Raw genomic sequence first — 21,228 nt, 5'->3', positions numbered from 1 at the left:
GGCTGGGCTTGGAGTGCATAGGTTTAATCCCAGCACTGTGGAGGCAGAGGTAGGCAGATCTCTTGTGAGTTTGGGGCCAACCTGGTCTATAGAGTGAGTTCCAGGGCAACCAAGGTGACATAGACTCTGTCAGTAAAATAAAATAAAATCCTTTTTAAAAAAAAAAGAAAAAGAAAACAAAAACAACAACAAAAAACGTGTCTCCATTTTGCCACTTTCAAATGAATGGCTCTCTGTCTATACATTCCAATATTTTCTCCTAATATTTCCTGAAGTCTTCCACATTTCTATTTATCTTAATTCCTCTGTAGTCTAGGAATCAAGTAGTCTATTATCTTCCTCCATCAGGTAAAGATATAAAGTGAGGCAAAGATTCCAAATAATTTCCTTAAGCCTCTAGAGTCAGTATTCACCCATCTGTTATTGTCAGTGAAAGGGTAGAGTGAAGGATTGTCAACAGTGACAGACTCTTTTCCAACTGCTGGGGACAGGAAAAGGAAGGGAGATGGGCGAAGGCTCGGCTTTCATGGAGCTGGTGTTCAGGTGAGGAGACCAGGCACTTCCTCGTGCTGCCCCCGGTATGCACCAGGTGAGCTGGCCTATGGGCTCCCGGATAGTCATTTGCCTCTGCCACTGTGCACCAGGGTGTCCGCTCTTGGCTCTCAGCCTCCAATCTTGGCAGTGGAGCCCTGGAGTTTATCAATTTGGGCTACTATGCTCAGCTTTGTGTGGCTTCTGGGGACTTGAACTCAGGTCTTCACGCTTGCCTGATAGGTGTTTTATCCACTGACCCATGTCTCCAGGAACCAAAACTGGATTTGTTTTCCTGCTGAGACAGTGGCCAGGATGGAAGACTTCCAGGTCAAGTTGACAGCCTTCCTTCCCCACCATGACTTGGTTGACCATCCATGTTTAGCTCAAATCTCACCCTGACCTGGCAACACTGCTCTTTTCTGTCACACTTGCCTTTTGCCCTTCAGCTCTTCTGTCTGTATGATCCTGTTTTGAGTCAGTTAGCACTCAGCATGCAAGTCCTTTGAGGTGGCTTATCATAGGAACATGGTATTGGGGGTTTACAGTTTCAGAGGACGAGTCTATGACTAGCATGACAGCGTGGTGGCAGGCAGACAGGTAGGCAGGAAGGCAGGCAGGCAGGGAGACATGATGCTGGAGCAGAAGCTGAAAGTTATCTATCCCCAGGCAGCAGACAGAAAGACTGGGCATGGCATGGTTTTTGAAATTTCAAAGCCCACCCCCAGTGACACACTTCTTCCAACAAGGCCCCACCTCCTAATCCTTCCCTAACAGTTCCACCAACTAGAGACCAAGCTTTCAAATACATGGGCCATTGGGGGGCCATTCTTATTCAAACCACAAGCCCAAAGTGATTTTTTTTTAAAACTTTTTGAGGAACTGTTTTTCTAAGACTAAATATCTCAGGCCTTTTTGTTGATCAAGGTCCTCCCCATTTCCTTCAAGATGTCCCAGTTTTTAACCCATTCACTCTCTGTGTGACTGGTTTGTCTGTCTTCTCACAGCTGGAAGAAGAGAGGTGCCTCTGGTTTTACTCACGGTCCTGTACCCAGTGTGTGTGCAAACACCCACTGACAGAAGTGTTAGCATTCACAACAGAGTGCTGCTCAGGCCATACCACCTGCAGCTGCCCCTCCCCTCTGCTTAGCCATATGGGCTCCCCGTGGAGAGCATGGTATATGACTCCCCAGCTAACAGAGCTCCATGTGCCTGCACTTCTCATTCAGGGAAGTGTGCTTTCAGGCTCAGATGTATCAAAGAGCGAAGAGCGAGGGTGGCTACGGTGTCCCACACATTCTCTTCACCCCTTTCCCTGCCACCTGTGGGGGAATCAGAGACCCTTGCTGCAGGCTGGTGTAGAAATCTTCCTCTTTCCTATGAGAAGGGACCCCAACTCTGCCACGTGGGCTTGATTCATCTTCAGAGCCCCTGCTATGTTATCCACCTATCGCAATAAGGCCTGGAATCTCCTCAGAACCTCTGACATATGTGGTCGGTCTGTCTGTCTGTCTGTCCATTCATAACATTAATTACCATTAGAGTAAGCTTATCACCAACATTCTGTCTCAGGGGTCTTGAGTACTACACGTGAGATGTTCAAAGGCAGCGCGTACAGCCCTAGGTGTTCCAGGCAGAGGAGCCTCAGGAATGAACTGCTCAAGGTCTCCACAAAAGCAATAGGTTTCACACAGAAACCAAGCATGCAGGGGGTTCTTCCAGACGCTTCCCTTCTCTTAAGGACAAGCTGTTTCCTAGAGGGTGGGGTTTTTCTTGGAAGGAGACCCTTCAGGGCTGATTCATTGGTACTCAGGACACTTGAGTGTTCCTTCTTGAACAGCTGAGCGGGCTGCAAAGCAGTGTGCCCAACTGTCAGATATAATTAGCAGGCAGCAGCACCGCGGGTCCCACAGCATATGGGGTGACATATGTGTATTTACATATATACATCGCCTGATCGATAGTTCCAGGGAAAACATAAAAACTTAAGAACATGGCTGTGATTTAAGGGGCTCTGATGGAGTTTCATTACTTAGAGAAAATCAGTGTCAAGTGTGTGTAAGCTGCAGACTTCAGAAAAACCAAAGCTAACAGTAATGTTGAATATTAAATCTTCCTCTAGAAATACATAAGCCTCCTTTTTCCAGATCAGCTGTTTTTAGCATCTTCTCTGGAAACAGCCTGGAAATGCTTGAGAATCTACTTGTACTCGTGGCTTTTTCTTGCCTGTCTCCTCATGAGCCTACAGGCTTATTTCTTCTTTCTCAAGTAGGTCACCTTACTGTGCCTTTCTTCTGTCTTCACACATATCTTCAGGAGGCATGGTGAGGGAACTTTTTCAGCACTCCACACATTTGGTCCTGTGACTGATGGGAAGGTGACCTCGCTGCCCACTGCCTGTGGCCTACAGAATTCACTATTCTAACCCTAAGCAGTGATGCAGGGTTTAGATAATGTACCTAGCCAAAAGTACAGTAACCCCATTATTTTTACATTCATTTATTGTGTGTAAGTACATATATACAGTGTGCGTGTGGAGGGATCTTGTGGAAGTGTCTCTCCTAGCATGTAGGTTCTGGGGATTGAAGCCAGGGTGGTAGGCTTGGTGGTAAGTGCTTTTACCTGTTTGGGAGTTTGCTTTTACCCACTGTGCCATCTTGCTGGCTCTCATCTCAGGCTTATGGCCACAGTGGGGCCAACTTGTGATAATTAACCTTGCCTGCTTAGCTGGATTTAGAATCATCTAGATCAGAGGGGCAGACCTCTGCAGTGGTGTCTCCAGAGAGGATTAACTGGTTGGTGGAGGGTACGGGGGAGTCAGACACCCTGGATGTGGGTTGTATCATGTCATGGCTGGGGCCTGGGATATTATAATGGAGAAAAAGGAGAAAGCTAGCGTGGCAGCACCAATCATGTCTCTTACTTCGAGATCTGCTCAAGCGAACAAGCTCTTGCCTCCATGCCCTTCCCCATTAGACTGTCCCCTCACACCAAGAATCCGAACAAGTCTCCTCCCTTAGGTTGCCTTTGCCAGATATTTGGTCACAGTAACAAGATAGGTACACCCTAACCTAGTTAGTTATGGGTGCTGCTGGGTTCAGCTTCAGGAAGTCCATTGCTCTCTTGATTAAAAAAAGGAGACTCAGCTTTGCCCTCTGTCTGTCTGCCCTCTCTCTCTCTACCCTGAATGCAGATCCTATGCTGGAGGCCAGGGGTGGGGGTGGGGGTGGGCATGTCCTATTAGCCGGTGCTGTTGGCACTCTGCCTATAAATCCCTATCACTCACTATCATTCAATCACCATAGACTTTCTACTGACAGACTAATAAATCTGATACAGGTGTGCTCAAATACCAGAGTGTTAACTGACCCTGAGGATAGCCTGTTAACTAATAATAGATACTTTGGAGGGCTTGCTGGCCTTTGGCCCAGCCAACTGTAGATGTGAGTGTCCCCAGGAAGTTGGAACAGCAGGTTCCCATAGGAACCCTCTCCACAGCGTTCCTGTACTGCCTTCCTTCATGTCTCACTTCCCTACATTACCATCATCTCCAAAATAGACTGATTTCACAAAAACGTCTCTGGAGCTCCTTCTAGAATCCAACTGTGATATCTTGTGACTATGAGAATGAAAGCCACACGCAAGAATGGAGAGGAGTCTAGAAGCCAAGTCTTCAGTAGCTGACCTGAGCCCTTGAATCAGCCCTGAATTGCTTGTGCTGAAATTGAGCACCACAGTTTGCTTTTAGTGGGCCACCATCCCCAGGCTGCCTCAGCACACAGCAGATACAATTCTGAGCAGTGTGAGGAATGTATGGCTGACAGGTGTATCATTGGACCTGGCTAACACTGCTGATGCAGCCCTTGCACTATATACTGTGCTAGGCAACCCGTGTTTCCTATGCTGCTCCAGCTAATTCCAGTGTGGGTTCATCCAAGTAGGCATCATTAACTCATCATCAAGCCTGGCCAGCAAATGCTGACAAGTGTGGTGGAATTCCATGCTTAATTTAAATTTGCTCCTCTTTAAAGTTAATTAACATCAAATTCCACACACCCATCCTTGACTACAAAGTCAGTGGTGGCATTAGGATCATGTACTTTGCCAGTGAAAATTGGCTGGCTCTTCACTGCAGAGTCTGTGGAACATAAGTAATGGGCTGTATGTTGTTCCACCCTTGCCGTTCTCCTTTTTCTGCTGGGTTCTGTCACCAGAATTAACACTACACTTCTCCCAGAGCCAATGCTCCCAGCTGCTGAAGCTCATGAACATGACGCACTGGGAACACACACCACCAGGCCTCTGACTCTTGGGTCTTGGTTGGATCTGCTTCCTAGTCACAGACAGCTTTACTTCAGAAGTAGGAAGCTATGTTGTTTGGGTCCAGGGTGACTGTTACCTGCTGGTTTGTTGTGGAGAGAGTACCCACCAAAGTGTGGCTCATGGCACCATACAGATTAGGAGAATATTGTTTTGAAACAATCAAACTGCATTCAAATACATCCTTGTTTATAATTATCAGGATCAAACTTCAGGGGCTGGAGAGATGAGTAAGCCGTTAAGTGTACTTGCTGCTTTTGTAGAGGACCTGGATTTGGTTCCCAGCCATCTACATGGTAGCTCACAACCATTCACAGCTCCAGTTCCAAAGGTTCAACACTCTCTCTGACCTCCTTGGGCACCAGGCATGCACTTGGAGCATGGACATACATGTAGGCAAACACTCACACACACAAAATAAATCTGAAGAAAGATCAAACTGGATCTTATAAGAGAAGTTCACTCTGTGGATTCAAGTAAATACTCCATTTAACACACATCATTCAACTCTGACTTTTTAAATGCAAGTTTAATTAAAATAATTGTTGAGATACAAGTACTATCAACAACACTCATTCCCTTTTGTGTGACAGGTCCATAAGCACCCAGAAGTTTTCACGAGAGGCCGAGTGTTGTCACATTCCTGCCTAGGTGAGAAGACTGTGGCTCTGGAAAGAGGATACATTAGAGTTACAATGGCTGGTGTGGGGACGAGGCCAGCACTGTGCTGAGCTAGGCTCTAGACAGCATGCATGCAGCCTCCTGGGTCAGTCAGGGACCCAGCTGTAGGGTGAAAACTACATGTTGGGTATAGAAAGCACTGGCCCATGGGCTTCTGAGGTTGGGGAACTGAAGAGGAAGTGGCATCAGATGGGGATCTGACCTTCAGTATGTGGAAGGGAGGAAAGTAGCAGGGGGGGGGGGGGGGGCGGCGGCTTCCTCACAATTGTTCCAGGGTTGGGGATTTAGCTCAGTGGTAGAGCACTTGCCTAGTAAGCGCAAGGCCCTGGGTTCGGTCCCCAGCTCTGAAAAAAAGAAAACAAACAAACAAACAAACAAAAAAACCAAAAAACAAAAAAACAATTGTTCCAGGGCCAGCAGTTCTTACCACCTTTATACCAATATATAGTGGACAGGAAACAGACAAGCTTACCAGGCTTGACTCAAGAAGCCTTTGCCAGGCATAGTGACACATACTTGTAACCCTAGCATTTGTGAGGCAGAAGCAAGAAAATTGCTCCAAGTTCAAGGCCAGCCTAGGCTACATACTGAGACAAAGGCAGACAAAGGCCAGCATGGCAGTGCATGCGTGATTCTAGTATCCACGAGACTGAGACTGGAGGATAACATATTTGAAGGCAGGTTGGACATATAGAAAGACCTGCTTTTAAAAAATATTTAAGCCATATTAGACGTGGCTTTGAGGACTGGGGTTATTAAACTGTTATAAACACAACAGGGCATCAACTCCAAAGTGCATGAGTGTAAGGAGTATATAAAGATGCTGGAATGGCAACTTTTTTTTTTTGGTTCTTTTTTTCGGAGCTGGGGACCGAACCCAGGGCCTTGCGCTTCCTAGGCAAACTCTACCACTGAGCTAAATCCCCAGCCCCAGAATGGCAACTTTTGATAGATTTATTTTATGAAGCCACTATTTAATTCTGTAAGGACACTGAAGTTCATTAAATGACAATACAGAATTCACAGTATGTCAACAGACCTATTTTACACATTTTGCTGCTCAAAGGCATTTAAAACAAAACAAAACAAAACAAAACAAAACCTAACTAACCTATAAAATTCAGCCAGCCGGAAAGATGACACCAGCTGGGAGCAGACGTTCAGACGGTGGCTCTAAGTTTCTACAAACAGAGGAGACTGTTAAATCCATTTGGTTTGATCAGACACAGAAAATATTAACAGTTGTCCTCTTCACTTTGAAAAGTAGATTTTACAAGTCTGCTACTCTTCTTGAGTTTGACCTATCCTATTTTGACAGAACTTGAAAGGCTCAAAGCAGGGCAGTTGCACTGGCCACCAGTTAGGACCACTGGATCAAGTCCAGGCTTAGCGCACACAGGAAGACTGACACCCCACCCTCAAACACACACCTATTGGTTAGCTTTTTGAGACAGGACCTTGTTAGATAGCTCAGGCTGGCTTAGCACTTGTAATCCTTCTGCCCTTGCCTCCCAGGTACTGGGATTATAGCTGTGTTTCCCCATATCGAGTGTCTGTTTTATGTTTCTGTGATGACTGACCCAGGCTATGGTGGAGTGGCCTGTATGAATTCTGTAAGCTTACCTAACTGTTTTGGTATTTTCCATTTTTGCAAAGTATCATTTTCTGAAACTCTGGTCATTAAATATGTCTACTTTAAAGTTCAAGACATTAATGTCCCTTCTAGGAACATGTGGGGGTAAAATCATTATTTAAGGCAACAGACTTCATTGAAGAAGTGACCCAGACCTTGCTTTATCAGGTGAGGAACTATAGATCTGAGAGAAATTCAGGAGACTGATCCCACAGAATAGATTTTTAAAAATTTACTATGTCCAGAGAACAGTAGGAAGGGAAAACATGTTCTGTAACTTAGGGTATGTCTAAGAGCCCTTATTCTACAGCCAAATGTATGAAAACAGCTTTCCTTAAAGAAACTCACATCTCTGAGCCAAGGCAAGCTTTTTGGTTGAATGATTGGTAGCTTTTGTTTGGCTCTGAAGGTTTCCATGGAAACAGCCTGAGAGACAGAAAAGGCAGCATTACCATATTATCCATATGCCACTTGATGAAGCTGCACACTGATTCGTTCACATTGTCCAGAGCGGAGGTGTCGTATGTATCTGAGGAGCCTGACAAAGGCAGGCACTGAGCTCACTGGTTACACTTTGAATTTCCTGCTGTCCTCTGTTTGTTTGACACTTTAAATTAAATTCCGATGAACACCTCCTCTGCACATTTCCCTCGGGACCTTCTAGCTGAAGCAAATCTCCCACAACCAGAAGCCAAATGAAGTGAAGCATTGCCTTGAGCTCCACAGCCACGATGTTAAAATTCTATGGCATGAGCTTCCTGCAGCCGAGGAAAGGATTGAGAAGACTACCTACAATCTGTCATGTCACTCTCCGTCAGCGGGAAGTGCCAGCGTCAGTGCTTACTGTACCCCGACGAGGTGGGCAGCACCACCACTTGTCGTTTCTCCCTTGGGTCGATTGCCTGTTTTTAATATAATAACGAACTGAGCACAATGATCTCCTCTGATTTCAGGTAGGTGCTTCAAGAAAGGCTACAAAAGAGCCCTCAGTCAAAAGGATGCATCTGAAGAACCAAAATACTAACAACAACGAGTCTCGGCAAGACAAGAGGAGGTGTATCACCTCTAGCACCAGGTTGAAGAACACAGGGGACAGGGGTGCTTGCGGTTGGGCACTACTGCGGATTCTGCAGTTCTAGACCTACACAGAATCCACCTGGGAATTTAGTACGTCTAAAAAGAGAAAGCCTGAGACATTATTAAAAAGTATCAAAATTGATGATTTTCCAGAGAGGTGACTTGACATAGTTCTTGTTCACAAAACACCGAAAACATTTTTCCTTGGGGACATCAAGGCCAGCTCGATGGACTAAAGGTAAAGATAAGCTAAAAAGACAGGATGTACTCCCAAGAATACATTTCTCATGGAGAGAGTGACCTTTTCTCCCCCGCCCTCCATCCTTTTTTTTTTTTTTTTTTTTTTTTTTTAAAGACAGGGTTTCTCTGTATAGCCTGGCTATCCTGGATTTGCTCCATAGACCAGGCTGGCCTAGAACTCAGGAATCTGCCTATCTCTGCCTGGAATTAAAGGCATGTGCTACCACACCCAGTGAGAATGATTTTCTCATCAAAATTTACTCTCTAGATCTGTGTAACACAGTGGTGCCTCACTTAAAAGATCTGCCCAGCACATGTTCACTCCCCAGGGCAGAGTCTCTCCATGTCTGGCATTGGTGTAGACGACTAGAGTGCAGAATAAAGTCTTTGGATGGACCAAAGGTCTAGTGAGAATCTGACTTAGAGGTGAAATAGGTAAGAAGTTTGGGTTTAAGTTTCAACTCAATGAGAACAAGTCACTGATTCCATTGATAGGGAAACTTAGGCTTCAATGTGTCACACATGAGCCAAAGAAAAACTGTGACCAGAAGTCTTACTCAGGACCTCTCACCTTTCAATTTTAACACATATCACTCCAGCAACCTTAAGGAAAATGACCAAATATTAGAAAAATGCTGCCCTTTCACGATGACTTTGGCAATTCATGCTGTGGTGTGCTTAAGGTTAAAGGGAAGACCCTGGTCATTTTACAATAATGTTATGTTCTCATAGCAGGCTCTTTCCTGAGCACTGGGCAAGCTGTCAGTTGCCACATGCTCATTCTCTGTGGTGAGTGCTGCCCTCAGCCGATGCAGGGTCACTGGGTGGGCTAAAATGACTGCTGTCTTGAGAATCTGTCCCAATGCTTTTGGTCTCTGACTGAAGGTGGACAGACACCTGTACTGCTATCTCCTGTCCTTGCTCACTTAGAGAGCCATCATCTGAATCTCCACCGGGCGAGTTACTTCGGCCTAGCTCTGGGTTAATCACATAGATGCCACTTTGAGCGTCTAAAGCAGGTCTCTCCTTAATTCTTTCTCCCATGTCATCAGGGTCATCCACTCGCACAGCCTCAAACATTTCCTCAACAAAGGCCCGGCAGTTGAGAATAAGGGGTGGGAGAGGGACGCTTCTGGCCAGTTCCTCAATATAGCGGGCAAACTCCATAGTCTTAAACTGTGTGACCTTGGCAAGCTCGAGGGTTTTGGCTGAGGTGATGATAGGGATACGCTTTGCAATCTCAAAGGCCTTCTGGAGCTTCTCAGCGCCCTCGGTCCTGAAGAACTCGTTGATGGCCTTCTCAGTCTTGCGGAGGTGGGTGCTCATCAGGCACAGCCGAGTGACGTTCAGGATGAGTGTGATTGTGAAGGCGATCAGGCAGACGACCATATAGTACACACTCATGTCTCCAGAGGTGAAGATCACACGGAGGGTGACCGAGTAGGAAGCACGAGTGGGAGAAGTGATGATGCATGTGTAGAGCCCACGGTCATCAAAGGCTACGCTGGTGATATTTAGGAAGTTATCAGAAACCAACCATTTTCCACCTAATAAATCCAACAGAAATGAAAAAAAAATTACAGAAAAGACCGACTGCCTTGCCAATATTTGCCTTTTCATAAAAGTACTGTAGCTTGTCTGTTAGGTTCTACTGTTTAAATCAAGTTAAAAAAAAGAGAAAAAATTAGAAAGGAAAAAAGGCAGGCAGGCAGAGTGTCACATCTGATTAGGATTCTATCAGCATAAAATAAGCAATGAAAATTGATCTTTCTGACCATCCTTAGGCTAGCATTTCTTTCTCACTGCCAGACACCAAACCTGTCAGGGAGACAGGTACACACAGACCCAAAGACCAGTCTTTCAAAGACATGGTCATCCATGTGAATCTATACCACGCTGCTCTCTATACATTTTTATACATGAAAAGAACATGTCTCAGAAGTATAGACATGTTTATTTGTGGGGCGATGGGTTATACACTTTTATTGAAATGCTGCTTACTTTTTATCATGAACTCGTATGACAAGGTACAAAAGTTATGTTTTAAAATGCATCCAGATGGTGCTAGAGGTAGTTGAGTGGGTAAAGGCACTCCTCAGCAAGCGCGGTAACCTGTAGCCACTGAACTGAGCAGCAACATGCTTTCACTGCTCGCTGCTTCTTGATTACGATGTAATATGACCAAGCTGTTTTGAGCTACTGCCACTGGCTTCCCTGCAATGACAGACTGCAGCATGGAACTGTAGGCTAAACCCTTTCTTCCTAAGCTTCCTTTGTCAGGGTATTTTATTATGGCAACTGGAAAAGAGACTAAGATCTTTTTGTGTGTCCTGTTGGAGAGCTAACCCATGTTTGCCAGGAAAGGACTTTCCACTGAGACATACTCCACCAGTTAGTGTATGGGTGGGAGAAGGGAAGAGCACTGTCTCTTCTGCCTTAACTTAAAATGAAGAACGAATCCTCTGTTTTAAGAGGTAATATTGTCTATCTTGATAACAATGTTTGCTGAAAGTTTGGCTTTTCTTTTATATATATATGTATATATGTATATGTATATGTATATATATATATATTAATACCCATCCTTTTTTACAACAAAATAAATATAATTATTTTGTTCTTTTTGATATGTATAATGCTTTAGAACTTAACCCCTACCCACTACCCCCATGCTGGGATCAAACCCAGGGCCCTGTGCATTCTAGAAAAGTGCTCAACCACTGCTGTATCCCTAACCTCCTTTGGAGCTAGTCTCCTTGACATTTTGTCTTGGGGAATTCTTTTTTTTTTTTTGGTTCTTTTTTTCGGAGCTGGGGACCGAACCCAGGGCCTTGCGCTTCCTAGGTAAGCGCTCTACCACTGAGCTAAATCCCCAGCCCCGTCTTGGGGAACTCTTGTTCAGGATGTGATAACCCCCAAGAGCAGGCTTGAGTCACCTGCTAATCACACCTTACAGGATTACCTCTGCTATGCAGCTGCCGTCCTTTCGAGTTGTACCAGTGGACTTCTCCATAGTGATCCACCGTGAGAAGACACTCCAGTGAAACATTTGTTCCCTCTTTGGCTATGATGACATCATCACCTGAGTAGGAACCTGCCGAGAGTTCAAAGCTCGAAAGAAATGATGCATTGTATGAACTCTGATTCGTTCCCAGTGGAGTCACATCTTCCAAAACCAGAGCAGTTGGCACAAAAGTGACCACCAGTAAGATGCACAGACAATAATGCAGCTTCATGGGAAAATCAGAGGCAGTCCTGTTTAGACTTGGAAAACTCAGATGTGGCTATGCTCAACAGGATCGCAGTGGATGACTTGTTGCTGGTAGAACAGTTTTCCAAAGAAGTGGTCCAGGTGTTCTGAGGCTTTCAAAATTAAAAGATGAGTGTGGAGACCAGCCTAAAAGAAAGCCACATAGTGTTTACCTGAGACTCATCACGGGATAAAACTGCATGCCCCAGAAACAAACAGGCATAAAACCAATTAAACAACAGGTGCTGATAGCAGGGATGTCAGAGTAGCTCACAGAGATGGAGAAGCTGAGCCAGATATCAGCAGTCTTAGATTGTAGCCAAACCTTGCTGCCAGCGCCCCCACTGTGACAAGCAGCTTTCTCTGGGCTTTCACTTCCTCATTTGCCCACTGAGGAGAAAGATGAGAGACTCTAAGGTTGCTTCTGGTTCTAAACGCAATAGAGTCCATTTCACTTGGAAAATCTTATGCAACAGGGAGTCAATGAGAGCTGGAATATAGTTTAATCATCTTTTATTTCAACCTGCACCACTACCATATGCTAGACTAGTATGTAAAGCAACTGATATGTCTTACTCATTACCATAGAGATCAAAACTATATATGCAGATCAAACAAATAGTTCAGGGATATCTGAGGTAAAATCTGGTCTTGTTAGGAAAAAAAATACTATGTGACCTACACAAGAGAGATATTGATTTCTGAGGCTATAAAACCTTTCTCTCAGAATGCTATACAAAAAGCCCCATAGCATCTTCTTTACAATTAAAAGACAAAATAGTATATTTAATAGTATGTATAGAAATCTATTTCTGGATTGAAGTCTAACAAAATTGACATCTTAAGTGTGCAGTTGGTAGAAATAAAAATACATAATTACAAGGACGACTATTACACAAATTTGGAAGAATAAAATAACTCAAAAGCAGAATAAAAGTCTAGTCTGAGTTTTGGTGTTTAGGATTTTCTCTTCCTAATTTGATTCCCCACTTTTAACCACCAACTCACAAGGAGAATGTCAATTCATACTTCTATAAATATGTGGCGAGACGCTCTGCTTTATTTCTTCTCAAAGTCCAAGGTAATTAGCTTTGAGGATGACATTTATCTCCTTTTATACTCACAGGAAGGCTGCTTGATCATAGAACATAAAACCAATGGGTCATTGTGTTTTGCCATTAAACCCTCAAAGTCTGAATTACAAGTTTTAAAATGTCGTTTAATTTCATTAAGCTCTTAAAGGACCAGATGAACAATGACAATAAAAAATCTCTATCTTTAAAATTTAAGGACAGACTTATTTAGAACAAAACAAAAACTCTAGACTTTGGCTCTACAGAGTATGTTAAACATGTGTTTACTTCCATTTCCTCATAAAAACCTATTAAAATGACACTGAAGGAAACAGCCTTGGGCATTTAATAAACAATTTAGCTTACTTTATAAACTTCACAGTGCTGACTTGTTAGGATTATGCCATAAGTTAATGGGAACCGACAAGCACCAACAATGAAACACTGATGAGGACCAGAAGCCAGGCTCTGTGCTAGTATAAGCTTCAAGTTCTTGGTCATGGAAGATGAGCGGTATCTGACAGATACGACTTTGTCCTCCTCCTAGACTAGCAGTTAAGCTTCCCCTGGGACTTTGACAGGGAGTTCCCCAGGCTCATCTGAATCAAACTGTGAAATGTCATTCACTCCCATTGCCATACTCTTTACTGTCAAGCTAAGGCAAAATCTTTAAATCCACTCATTTTCTTTCTGTATATTTATTTTAAAAGGGACCTGTACAGCACTTCGGTGGATAAATCAACCTGTATGGCCAAGTATAAAAATGATTCATTTCAGTTACTGTCACCTGCTGACTCAGCAGTCCTTGTGAGGCCAGTCATTGTGAGGCCCAGTGTTGTATCAGAGAAAGGTCTGTTCCCACTCTGTGTTCTTCTCTTAATGCCTTGATCCTGCCTGCAGTCAATGTCCATTTCACGAGTGAGCCATGTCTCTTGAACTACTTTAATCTTTGACCTCTTCAATTGTCATTGGACAAGTATCTCTCTTACTTATCCCCATCATTACAATCCTGAGTCCACCTCTGATTTCATGTCAGCACCAAGAATCCAGCCCAGTCTCTTTCCCTCCAGAATCAGGATCCAGCATTCTCTGCCTCCTGAGTCTGCTTGTGAGATATACCCACCACTACCACTTGTGGCTCTCCTCTACCTCTTTTTTTTAAAAAAGATTTTATTTATTCATTTTATATATGATGAGTACACTGTCACTGTCTTCAGACACACCAGAAGAGGGCATCAGATCCCATTACAGATGGTTGTGAGCCACCATGTGGTTGCTGGGATTTGAACTCATGACCTTTGGAAGAGCAGTCAGTGCTCTTAACCGCTGAGCCATCTCTCCAGCCCTCTCCTCTACCTCTTGACTAGTGACCCTTCTGCTTATTGCTTGAGCTCTGGCCTCCTCTTTGAGGAGTTCCATTCTCGATCTGCCCATCCTTCGGGTCTCCTGCACGGTTCACTTTCTTGGGGGAGGCTTTCTCAGTGTGCACTGCTCTACGTTTGAGTCCTCTTGCACTTCTGCCTTGGGTAACGTATATGCTCACTAGAAACTGAATAGATGAGAATGCGGTCTCTACACTGAAGCTGCTGGTACAGGTAGAGAAGGAGGGAAAGCAGAATTGGTACAGATTGAAGCTGTGCAGGGCTACTTGATTTGGCTTTTGGTGTCTGTGAACATGGTGGGTACCCATCTCAGAGCCTGAAGCAGGTGGCCGTACTTCTGGAAGAGGGACACTGTGCTAGTGATTTAATATTCAAGTGAACAAGCATTCTTCAACAGACTTGCAACCTCCTCATTACCAGGTGATCAAGGAAAAGGTTGAAACAAAACAAAACAAAACAAAACCCCCTCCAAATTCAATACTCATCTAAGTATTATCATCATCTAGAGAGCTTTTAAAAATACAGATCTAGGGGCTGGAGAGATGGCTCAGCGGTTAAGAGCACTGACTGCTCTTCCAGAGGTCCTGAGTTCAGTTCCCAGCAACCACATGTAATGGGATCTGATGCCTTCTTCTGGTGTGTCTGAAGACAGCCAAGTGTACTCACATACATACAATAAATAAATCTTAAAAAAAAAAAAAAAACCCCAAAAACCCAAAAACGGATTTGCTGTGGTCTTAGATTAGCAGCCTGGCTAATTCTGGGGCAAGGGTCCCTGGGCTGACATTTGGTAGCACCATCACAGTTGCTCTTCTCTCTGACAGTCCTGCTAATGGTGCTCTAGATTGCAGGGACACTTCCTACCACAGAGCTGAGCTGTCACACTCCATTTTGGTCCTGGCTGCCTCTGCACTGGTACAACTGAATGCCTGCAATCTGATAAAGTCAGGGTGGCCGAGGTTCCGAGTGCAGACTTGACTGAGCCTATTTCTTGGATGGACATTTGAGCCTGTATTCTAACCAGCCCTGTAGTTCTTACAAAGGCCTTAGAGTTTCTGCCTTGTCCCCCTCATCTTTAAAGTAGGAAAAACAACAGTACTTATTCTTACAGGAGTGGGGCCTAGAGATAATTTATATAAATGTAGTCATGCCACAGCACTCACTCAATGCATTCTATTTATTACTGCTGTTTGTTCTCTAGATACTATACTCACACGTATACCATTTGACAGTTACACCACTAAGCACTTTTACTCACAATACCATAAACTGTAAATATTCTGGGGGGTGGGGAGACACCATTGCAATTTCAATTTTTAATTCAAAACGTCACTTTTCTTAGTTCACCACAAATCACTATTTTTCAATAACATCAAAATGTCATATCACCTGTGCCCTGCATTTGTGGCAGACAAGCTTCCTTATAATCCACGTATCCTGTGGGTCCCTCAAGCCCTGCCTCTGTCTCCCAGTTAAGTAAGCTAACTGAAACCTTTGTTTTGGGAGTTAGAATGGAGATATTTGTAGCTTAGGGCCATTTGAGAAGAGTGAGCATTCAGGGTGTTGAGGCAGTTTGGTTCAGCCTACCTACAGTGGAAAGCTGAGAGATAGGACAGGAGGGATGGAGAAGAGGGGGAGCCATGAGAAGATGAAGAGGAGGTGGAGAAAGAGCCTCATACATGCTGCTTTGGCAATTACAGAATTCAAGTGTTTGGTACCAATGACTTTTTTTCCTTAAAGAAATAAACATCTTTACTTGTTTGTTCATTTGCTTTTTTCAGGCCAGGGTTTCTCTGTGTAGCTCTGACTGTCCTGGAACTCACTCTGTAGATCACGCTGGCCTCAAATTCAGATACACACCTGCCTGTTTCCCCTGAGCGCGGAGATTAAGGCATAGGCCACCACCATCTGGCTCTTTATTTGGTTTTATTCACAATTAAAACTATGAATCATTAAATTTATCTTGTGATCAAGGAAGCAAATGGGGAAAATGGTTAGGTAGGAGAAAGAAGATTAGAAGCCTCATAAGACTAAGATAACCATAGTTGTAGTCACCAGGTGACCCTTGCTATCATGCATCTCCAGCTATTTCCTTTGTACTTTGGCAGTGGTTCTCAGCCTGCAGGTCAAATGTTCCTTGCACAGGAATTGCATACCAGATATCCTGCTTATCCAGATATTTACATTTCAGTTTATAACAGTAGCAAAATTACAGTTATGAAGTAGCAACAATAAGTTTTATGGTTGGGCGGGGGGGTCACCACAACATGAAGAACTCTATTAAAGGGTCCAAATGTTAGGAAGGTTCAGAAGCACTGCACTATGGGATGTTTTGAGCAAAGTACCCTATGGTCCACAACTACAGTCTTTGTTATATATTAACACAGCCACTTGTGTGGGCTAGGGGGTTCACAAACATCTTCATAACAGAATCTACAGAAATATCACAGCCACCCTGAAGTTGATCCTCTGTCAAAGGGAGTAGCACAGCAGCCTAAACCTGACTTCTTGGCAGGAATCTGCAACGGCCTTGAGTGTCCAGTCAGCACTAGCTACTTTAGACCCATTGCAGGCATATGAACACGAAGGCTTTCTGCTATCAGCCATGAAGAATTAGAATCCACCTGCAGGTAAGACATGTTGAGCAGCTGGACACAACAGTGGCAAAAGTTCAAGGTGACTTATTCCTCATATGAAATCTTAAGTTAGCGTTAGTGGTTTCTTTAACTTGCAATCTAGACTTCGAGTGACCATTTTCTTTCCCAAAGCAGTGATGATGGAGGTCAGCAAGTGTTACCACTCAACTCAAAGCCTGACTTTACACCATCAATTAAGTCAGGAACCTACCACACGGAAGGGAAAGCAGCCAGTGCTGCTGCTGCTGCTCAGGTGAGTCAGACTGGCCCCCACACTCAGGGATTTACAAACTAGTTTAGAAGCTGGGGGCAGAAACAGCTAACCACACACACACACACACACACACACACACACACACACACACACACACACATACACACGATGGTGTGAGCAGTGCTGGAGGGAGGTGCAGCTGTGCTGCGAATGCAAGAAATCAGGGGGATGCATGAATGTTAGGAGTGTGAGCCACTTCTGACACCATGCCTGTTATTGTCAGTGTAGCAGCTGACATGTTAGGATCATGAATGAGCAGAAAAGTAGGGGATTTTGCCCCAGAAAACCATTCTGAATATTAACTATTATTTTAAAAGTCAGGAAGAGTCTTCACTGTCATTCTTAGCAGACTGCTTGGCTGCTGTTCCTGCCAACTTTGAGCGAAGAAATATTTCCATTTGGCTCCGGTTCTCAACAGAAGCAAATAAGGAAGCAATGTGGCTGACTTCCGTTCCGGTGGCACAGTATTTAGTTGGCTATGGAAATCGCTGTTTGCAGAAATCATTTTGGGTAAAGTCAAGGGGGGAGAACACTGGCACCCAGATGGCAATGTTTTTCACTCCAATTACAGCAGGATACTAATGTCCCAGTCCTATAATTAACTGCTCCTCATTGTATTTACAGCGCATCCGCTCTGCTCTCCCCTTAGTCACACTTGCAAAGTGGAGGTTCCCATACAAACTGCCACACAGTTGACAAAGTGGCATTCTGAGGTGGCAAGGAAGAAAGCAAATGGAGAACAGCTTGCGTGTCCCCACCATCCACCGCAAAGAGCAAACACAAGTTGTGCTGCTTACCTAGCGGTTGCCATGGGGATCTGTGACATTGCAAAGTTAGTTCTTAGGCCAAAGAGATGGTGCCGGGGTAAAGACACCTGCTGAGCAAGCCTAGAGAGTTGAGTTCCATCCTGGGACCCACATAAAGATAAAAGGGGAGAACTGACTCTACAAAGTTGTCCTCTGACCTCATGACCTCTGACCATGGCACATATGCTGTCTGTTTCCATATACACACACTAAATGTATATATTTAAAGTTACTATTTACTATTCAAACAGAGGTCATCATTTTGAGGGCTATTTACTTAGAAGTTTCTAGTCTATATTTCCAGTCATTTCCTGAAGCCTACCACTCTACCCCCAGGTATATGGACAATCTTAGCTCAAATGTCAACATAGTTTCTGGCATAATAAAAAAACATTTTGGGTCTCCATCAATGGTAGTTTGACAGGTTTGGCTCCCATAGATTCATGTGTTTGAGTACTTGGCCTATAGGGAATGGATCTTTTAGGAGGTGTGGCCTTGTCGGAGGAAGTGGGTCATTGTGGGGGTGGGCTTTGAGGTCTCCTATGCTCAAGCTCCACCCACTGTGGAATTCCAGTCTCCTGTTTAGATGTATAACTCTTGGCTCCTCCAGCACCATGTCTGCTTGCATGCTGCCATGCTTCCCGCCATAATAATGGACTGAACCTCTGAAACTAAGGCAGACACAATTAGATGTGGTCCTTTATAAGAGTTGCCTTGGTTATGGAGTCTCTTCACAGTAATACAACCCTAAGACACCATCCTTTGTGGAGCTTTGTCTAAATGTCAGTATTATTCTGACTTCTATCCTTTTTGGCATAGCAGGCTTAGATTCAGGACCTTCCCACTCATTTTCTTTCTTCTGTAGTCTGAAACTGAGGAAGATCCCACTGTATCCTTAACTCACAGTGCAGCCCCTCACGGTAATCCCAGACCTACCTGTCCAACCAACATACACATGGCTTAGAGGGGATCCACAGAATCCTTCCGGTTTTGAAACGCCAAAGCTATAGGATTATGTAATTTAGTGGCCCGAGGAAATGGGCTCTCGAGTTATAAGTACCTGGTCCTTGATCTGGGTGAAGCCCAGGCTGGAAAAGCCTTTGTTTTCACATCTACTGAATGAGGTTAGTAACGGTAACGATCTTGGAATGTCTGGAAGCATGGATGTAGTAGGTACATTATAAATATATGTTGTTATTATTATACTTTTTAGATACTTTCCAGTTAAGGTCCTACTGTATCTGCCCAGATCACAGTCCTTTTACCCCATATGGGTACCACACTCTAAATCCAATCTAACCGCTTGCAATATATCCAAATTCTGTCTTTCAAAGAAAAACAATCTATTAGGAGACCTCTCACTATCTAGGAGATAAGCTTAAAACTTCAGGCAGCAGCAGTAACTCTCCAGGAGCTGGGTATGTACGCAGCAGTGCACGCGTGCACAAACTACCTGATGTAGTTTGTAATTGGTATGGTCTTTACCTGCACCTTTATCATTTGCTCTGATGTGCTCTAGGACTTTCCGTATCTGGAGGCGGATTCCACCTTCACCCCTTTTTTTGCCTAAAATTATACAATGTTTCCAGCCCCCACACAAAGCTTCCATTATGTGTGTCTTACTCTCGACTGTCTCTAAATAGTCTTCCACTTAACACTCTGGTTCTAGTTGTTCTTTTGGCTTATCAGTTCCCCTCTCGGCAACATCGTCCCACGAGAAATTAGAGAAATTGTGTTTTTGAGAAAAGCTCTCCGTGTTGTCCAGGCTGGCCTCAAATTTGCACCCCATGGTAAACCTGAGCTCCCCCTCCTGCCTATATCCCATCTGCTAAATGCTGGGATTACAGACCTATGCCAGCACTTCCACCCAGAAAATATCCTTAATAGAAATGCCAGTAATCATCGAATGACTTACTGTTTTAAAAGAAACTGTTTTTTTCAGAGTGGTTTTGATTTCTTAAATAGAAAGTACTGGTAGCAGTAATCTATTTTAACAAAACCCTTTGAAACTCTTGGTAAGTTTAAGTGTAATGGACTCTTTAAGATTAAATTTTAATGATAACATGTAAATAGACAAGACAGCTACTAGTTGGCCAAGATACACTCCTACACATTTTTCCTTTACAAAAGAAAACCAGAAGAAATCCCTTTTCTGATTTATTTGTTGGACCAGACATTTTGGTTTGAGACAGGATGTGGCTGGCCTAGAGTTCACGATGTTGAACTTGCAATTCTACTCCAAAGGAATAGGCATTTAGTAAGGTTGTAGGTAACATCAGCATGGCAAAAATTACCATTGGAAGTGAAGAAAAATATTTATAGGGTTTTAGGGAAGTGGCAGTTACATCTGAACACTGATGTAAGGGACTGAATGGAAGGGGAGAATCTGTCCGTCCCCCCCCCCCCCTTTTTTTTTTTGTGCTAGGGATAGAACCCAAGGCCTTGCACATGACAGGCAAATGCACTACCATTTAGTTATACACTAGCACAAGAGCAAGAGACTTGAAAGCAAGTCTTTACTTCTACCCCACACCCAGTTTTTACAAAAATTTTGCTTAATGCCTTTTTGGCTAAACTGCTCTCAGGGGCAAATGAAACGACACACTGCACATTTGAGCAACCCCAAAATTACAAATCAAACGCATGTCGCTCTCCTGTTTAGAAACCTTTAATTACTTCCCTCCGAGTATCACATTTAAAGTCAAACGCCTTGTCACTGACCTGACAAAGACTCGGTGCCTAGGACTCTCTTCTCCCTCTCTTCTCCGTCGTCTCTCTTTGCTATTTATTCAAAAGCTCTACTCCTACTCCCAATAGGCAGGCTTCCTCCTTATCACTTCCTCACTCAGTTCCGTTCCATCAGCAGATTTCAACTTCGATTAAAGCTCTTCACTACCCTCTCAGATCCCGTTGTTTTGATTTGTTTGTGGTCTCCCTTCCCCATTACCTTTGCAGTGAGCTGAGAGCAGGGCCTGCACTGGATTCCCAGGGCGTCGCTGGCCCTTTAGTATTCTGTAAATACTTCACGGTGGAACCCCCACACCCGTTCCCAGCCTTTACAAGGGCTGGCATCCTGATATCCTCCGTGTCCAGCTCCAAGAGTCCTTTATCTCTCAGGAAACTACCTGAGCAGAGCATTCACTCACCTCACTGCATTCAGCGCCTTCCGTCCCAGGAGATACTTGACCCGGAAGCACTCCTTGAAGGCAAACCCGCCTCCGAGAGGAGGTCAGGAATACTTCCGTGACTGTCGGATCGGCGAGCAGGCGGCGGTGGCCGCGGTGAGGGGCGGTGTCGGGACTGCGGGGCTTCCCGGTGAGGGCGG

At 44.3% G+C, this 21,228-nt stretch overlaps 2 protein-coding genes across 13 annotated transcripts in view; one reads left to right on the top strand and one right to left on the bottom strand.

Annotated features, from left to right (window-relative positions):
• Nucleotides 1–5,361: 5,361 nt before the first annotated feature.
• On the bottom strand, nt 5,362–21,081 carry Mfap3 (microfibril associated protein 3). Of its 3 annotated transcripts, none has more exons than XM_006246379.4 (3): nt 20,851–21,078; nt 11,445–11,879; nt 5,362–10,029 (listed from the first exon to the last, which is right to left on the bottom strand). In XM_006246379.4, the coding sequence occupies exons 2-3, from the start codon at nt 11,716–11,718 to the stop codon at nt 9,260–9,262; spliced, it is 1,044 nt and encodes a 347-aa protein (XP_006246441.1). In that variant the 5' UTR covers nt 11,719–11,879; nt 20,851–21,078; the 3' UTR covers nt 5,362–9,259. The 3 variants fall into 3 exon arrangements, with proteins under 3 accessions (XP_006246441.1, XP_038941315.1, NP_001007610.1); XM_039085387.2 differs by having other exon boundaries at nt 20,625–21,072; NM_001007609.1 differs by having other exon boundaries at nt 8,567–10,029; nt 21,050–21,081.
• Fam114a2 (family with sequence similarity 114, member A2) overlaps nt 21,066–21,228 on the top strand; it is a 35,013-nt gene continuing 34,850 nt past the window's right edge. For 3 of the 10 annotated variants that reach the window (XM_056984664.2, XM_056984661.2, XM_056984665.2), the window contains exon 1: nt 21,066–21,218. The gene's annotated coding sequence lies outside the window, so the exon portion shown is untranslated. The remainder of the gene's footprint in view (nt 21,219–21,228) is intronic. The other 7 variants (NM_001402000.1, NM_001402011.1, NM_001402010.1 and 4 more) reach the window with 3 other exon arrangements.

Source organism: Rattus norvegicus, chromosome 10 (genome assembly GCF_036323735.1).
Source record: "Rattus norvegicus strain BN/NHsdMcwi chromosome 10, GRCr8, whole genome shotgun sequence".
NCBI classification, from domain to species: Eukaryota; Metazoa; Chordata; class Mammalia; order Rodentia; family Muridae; genus Rattus; species Rattus norvegicus.
The sequence above is the reverse complement of the archived record's forward strand: the minus strand, read 5'-3'. Positions and strand labels throughout refer to the sequence as shown.

Excerpts from the sequence above, each read along its gene's own strand:
- Mfap3 (NM_001007609.1), bottom strand. The coding sequence starts at position 11,718 with ATGAAGCTGCATTATTGTCTGTGCATCTTACTGGTGGTCACTTTTGTG. Across the intron at positions 10,030-11,444 it reads ACGGCAGCTGCATAGCAGAG|GTGGAAAATGGTTGGTTTCT; the intron begins GTAATCCTGTAA and ends TGGATTTATTAG.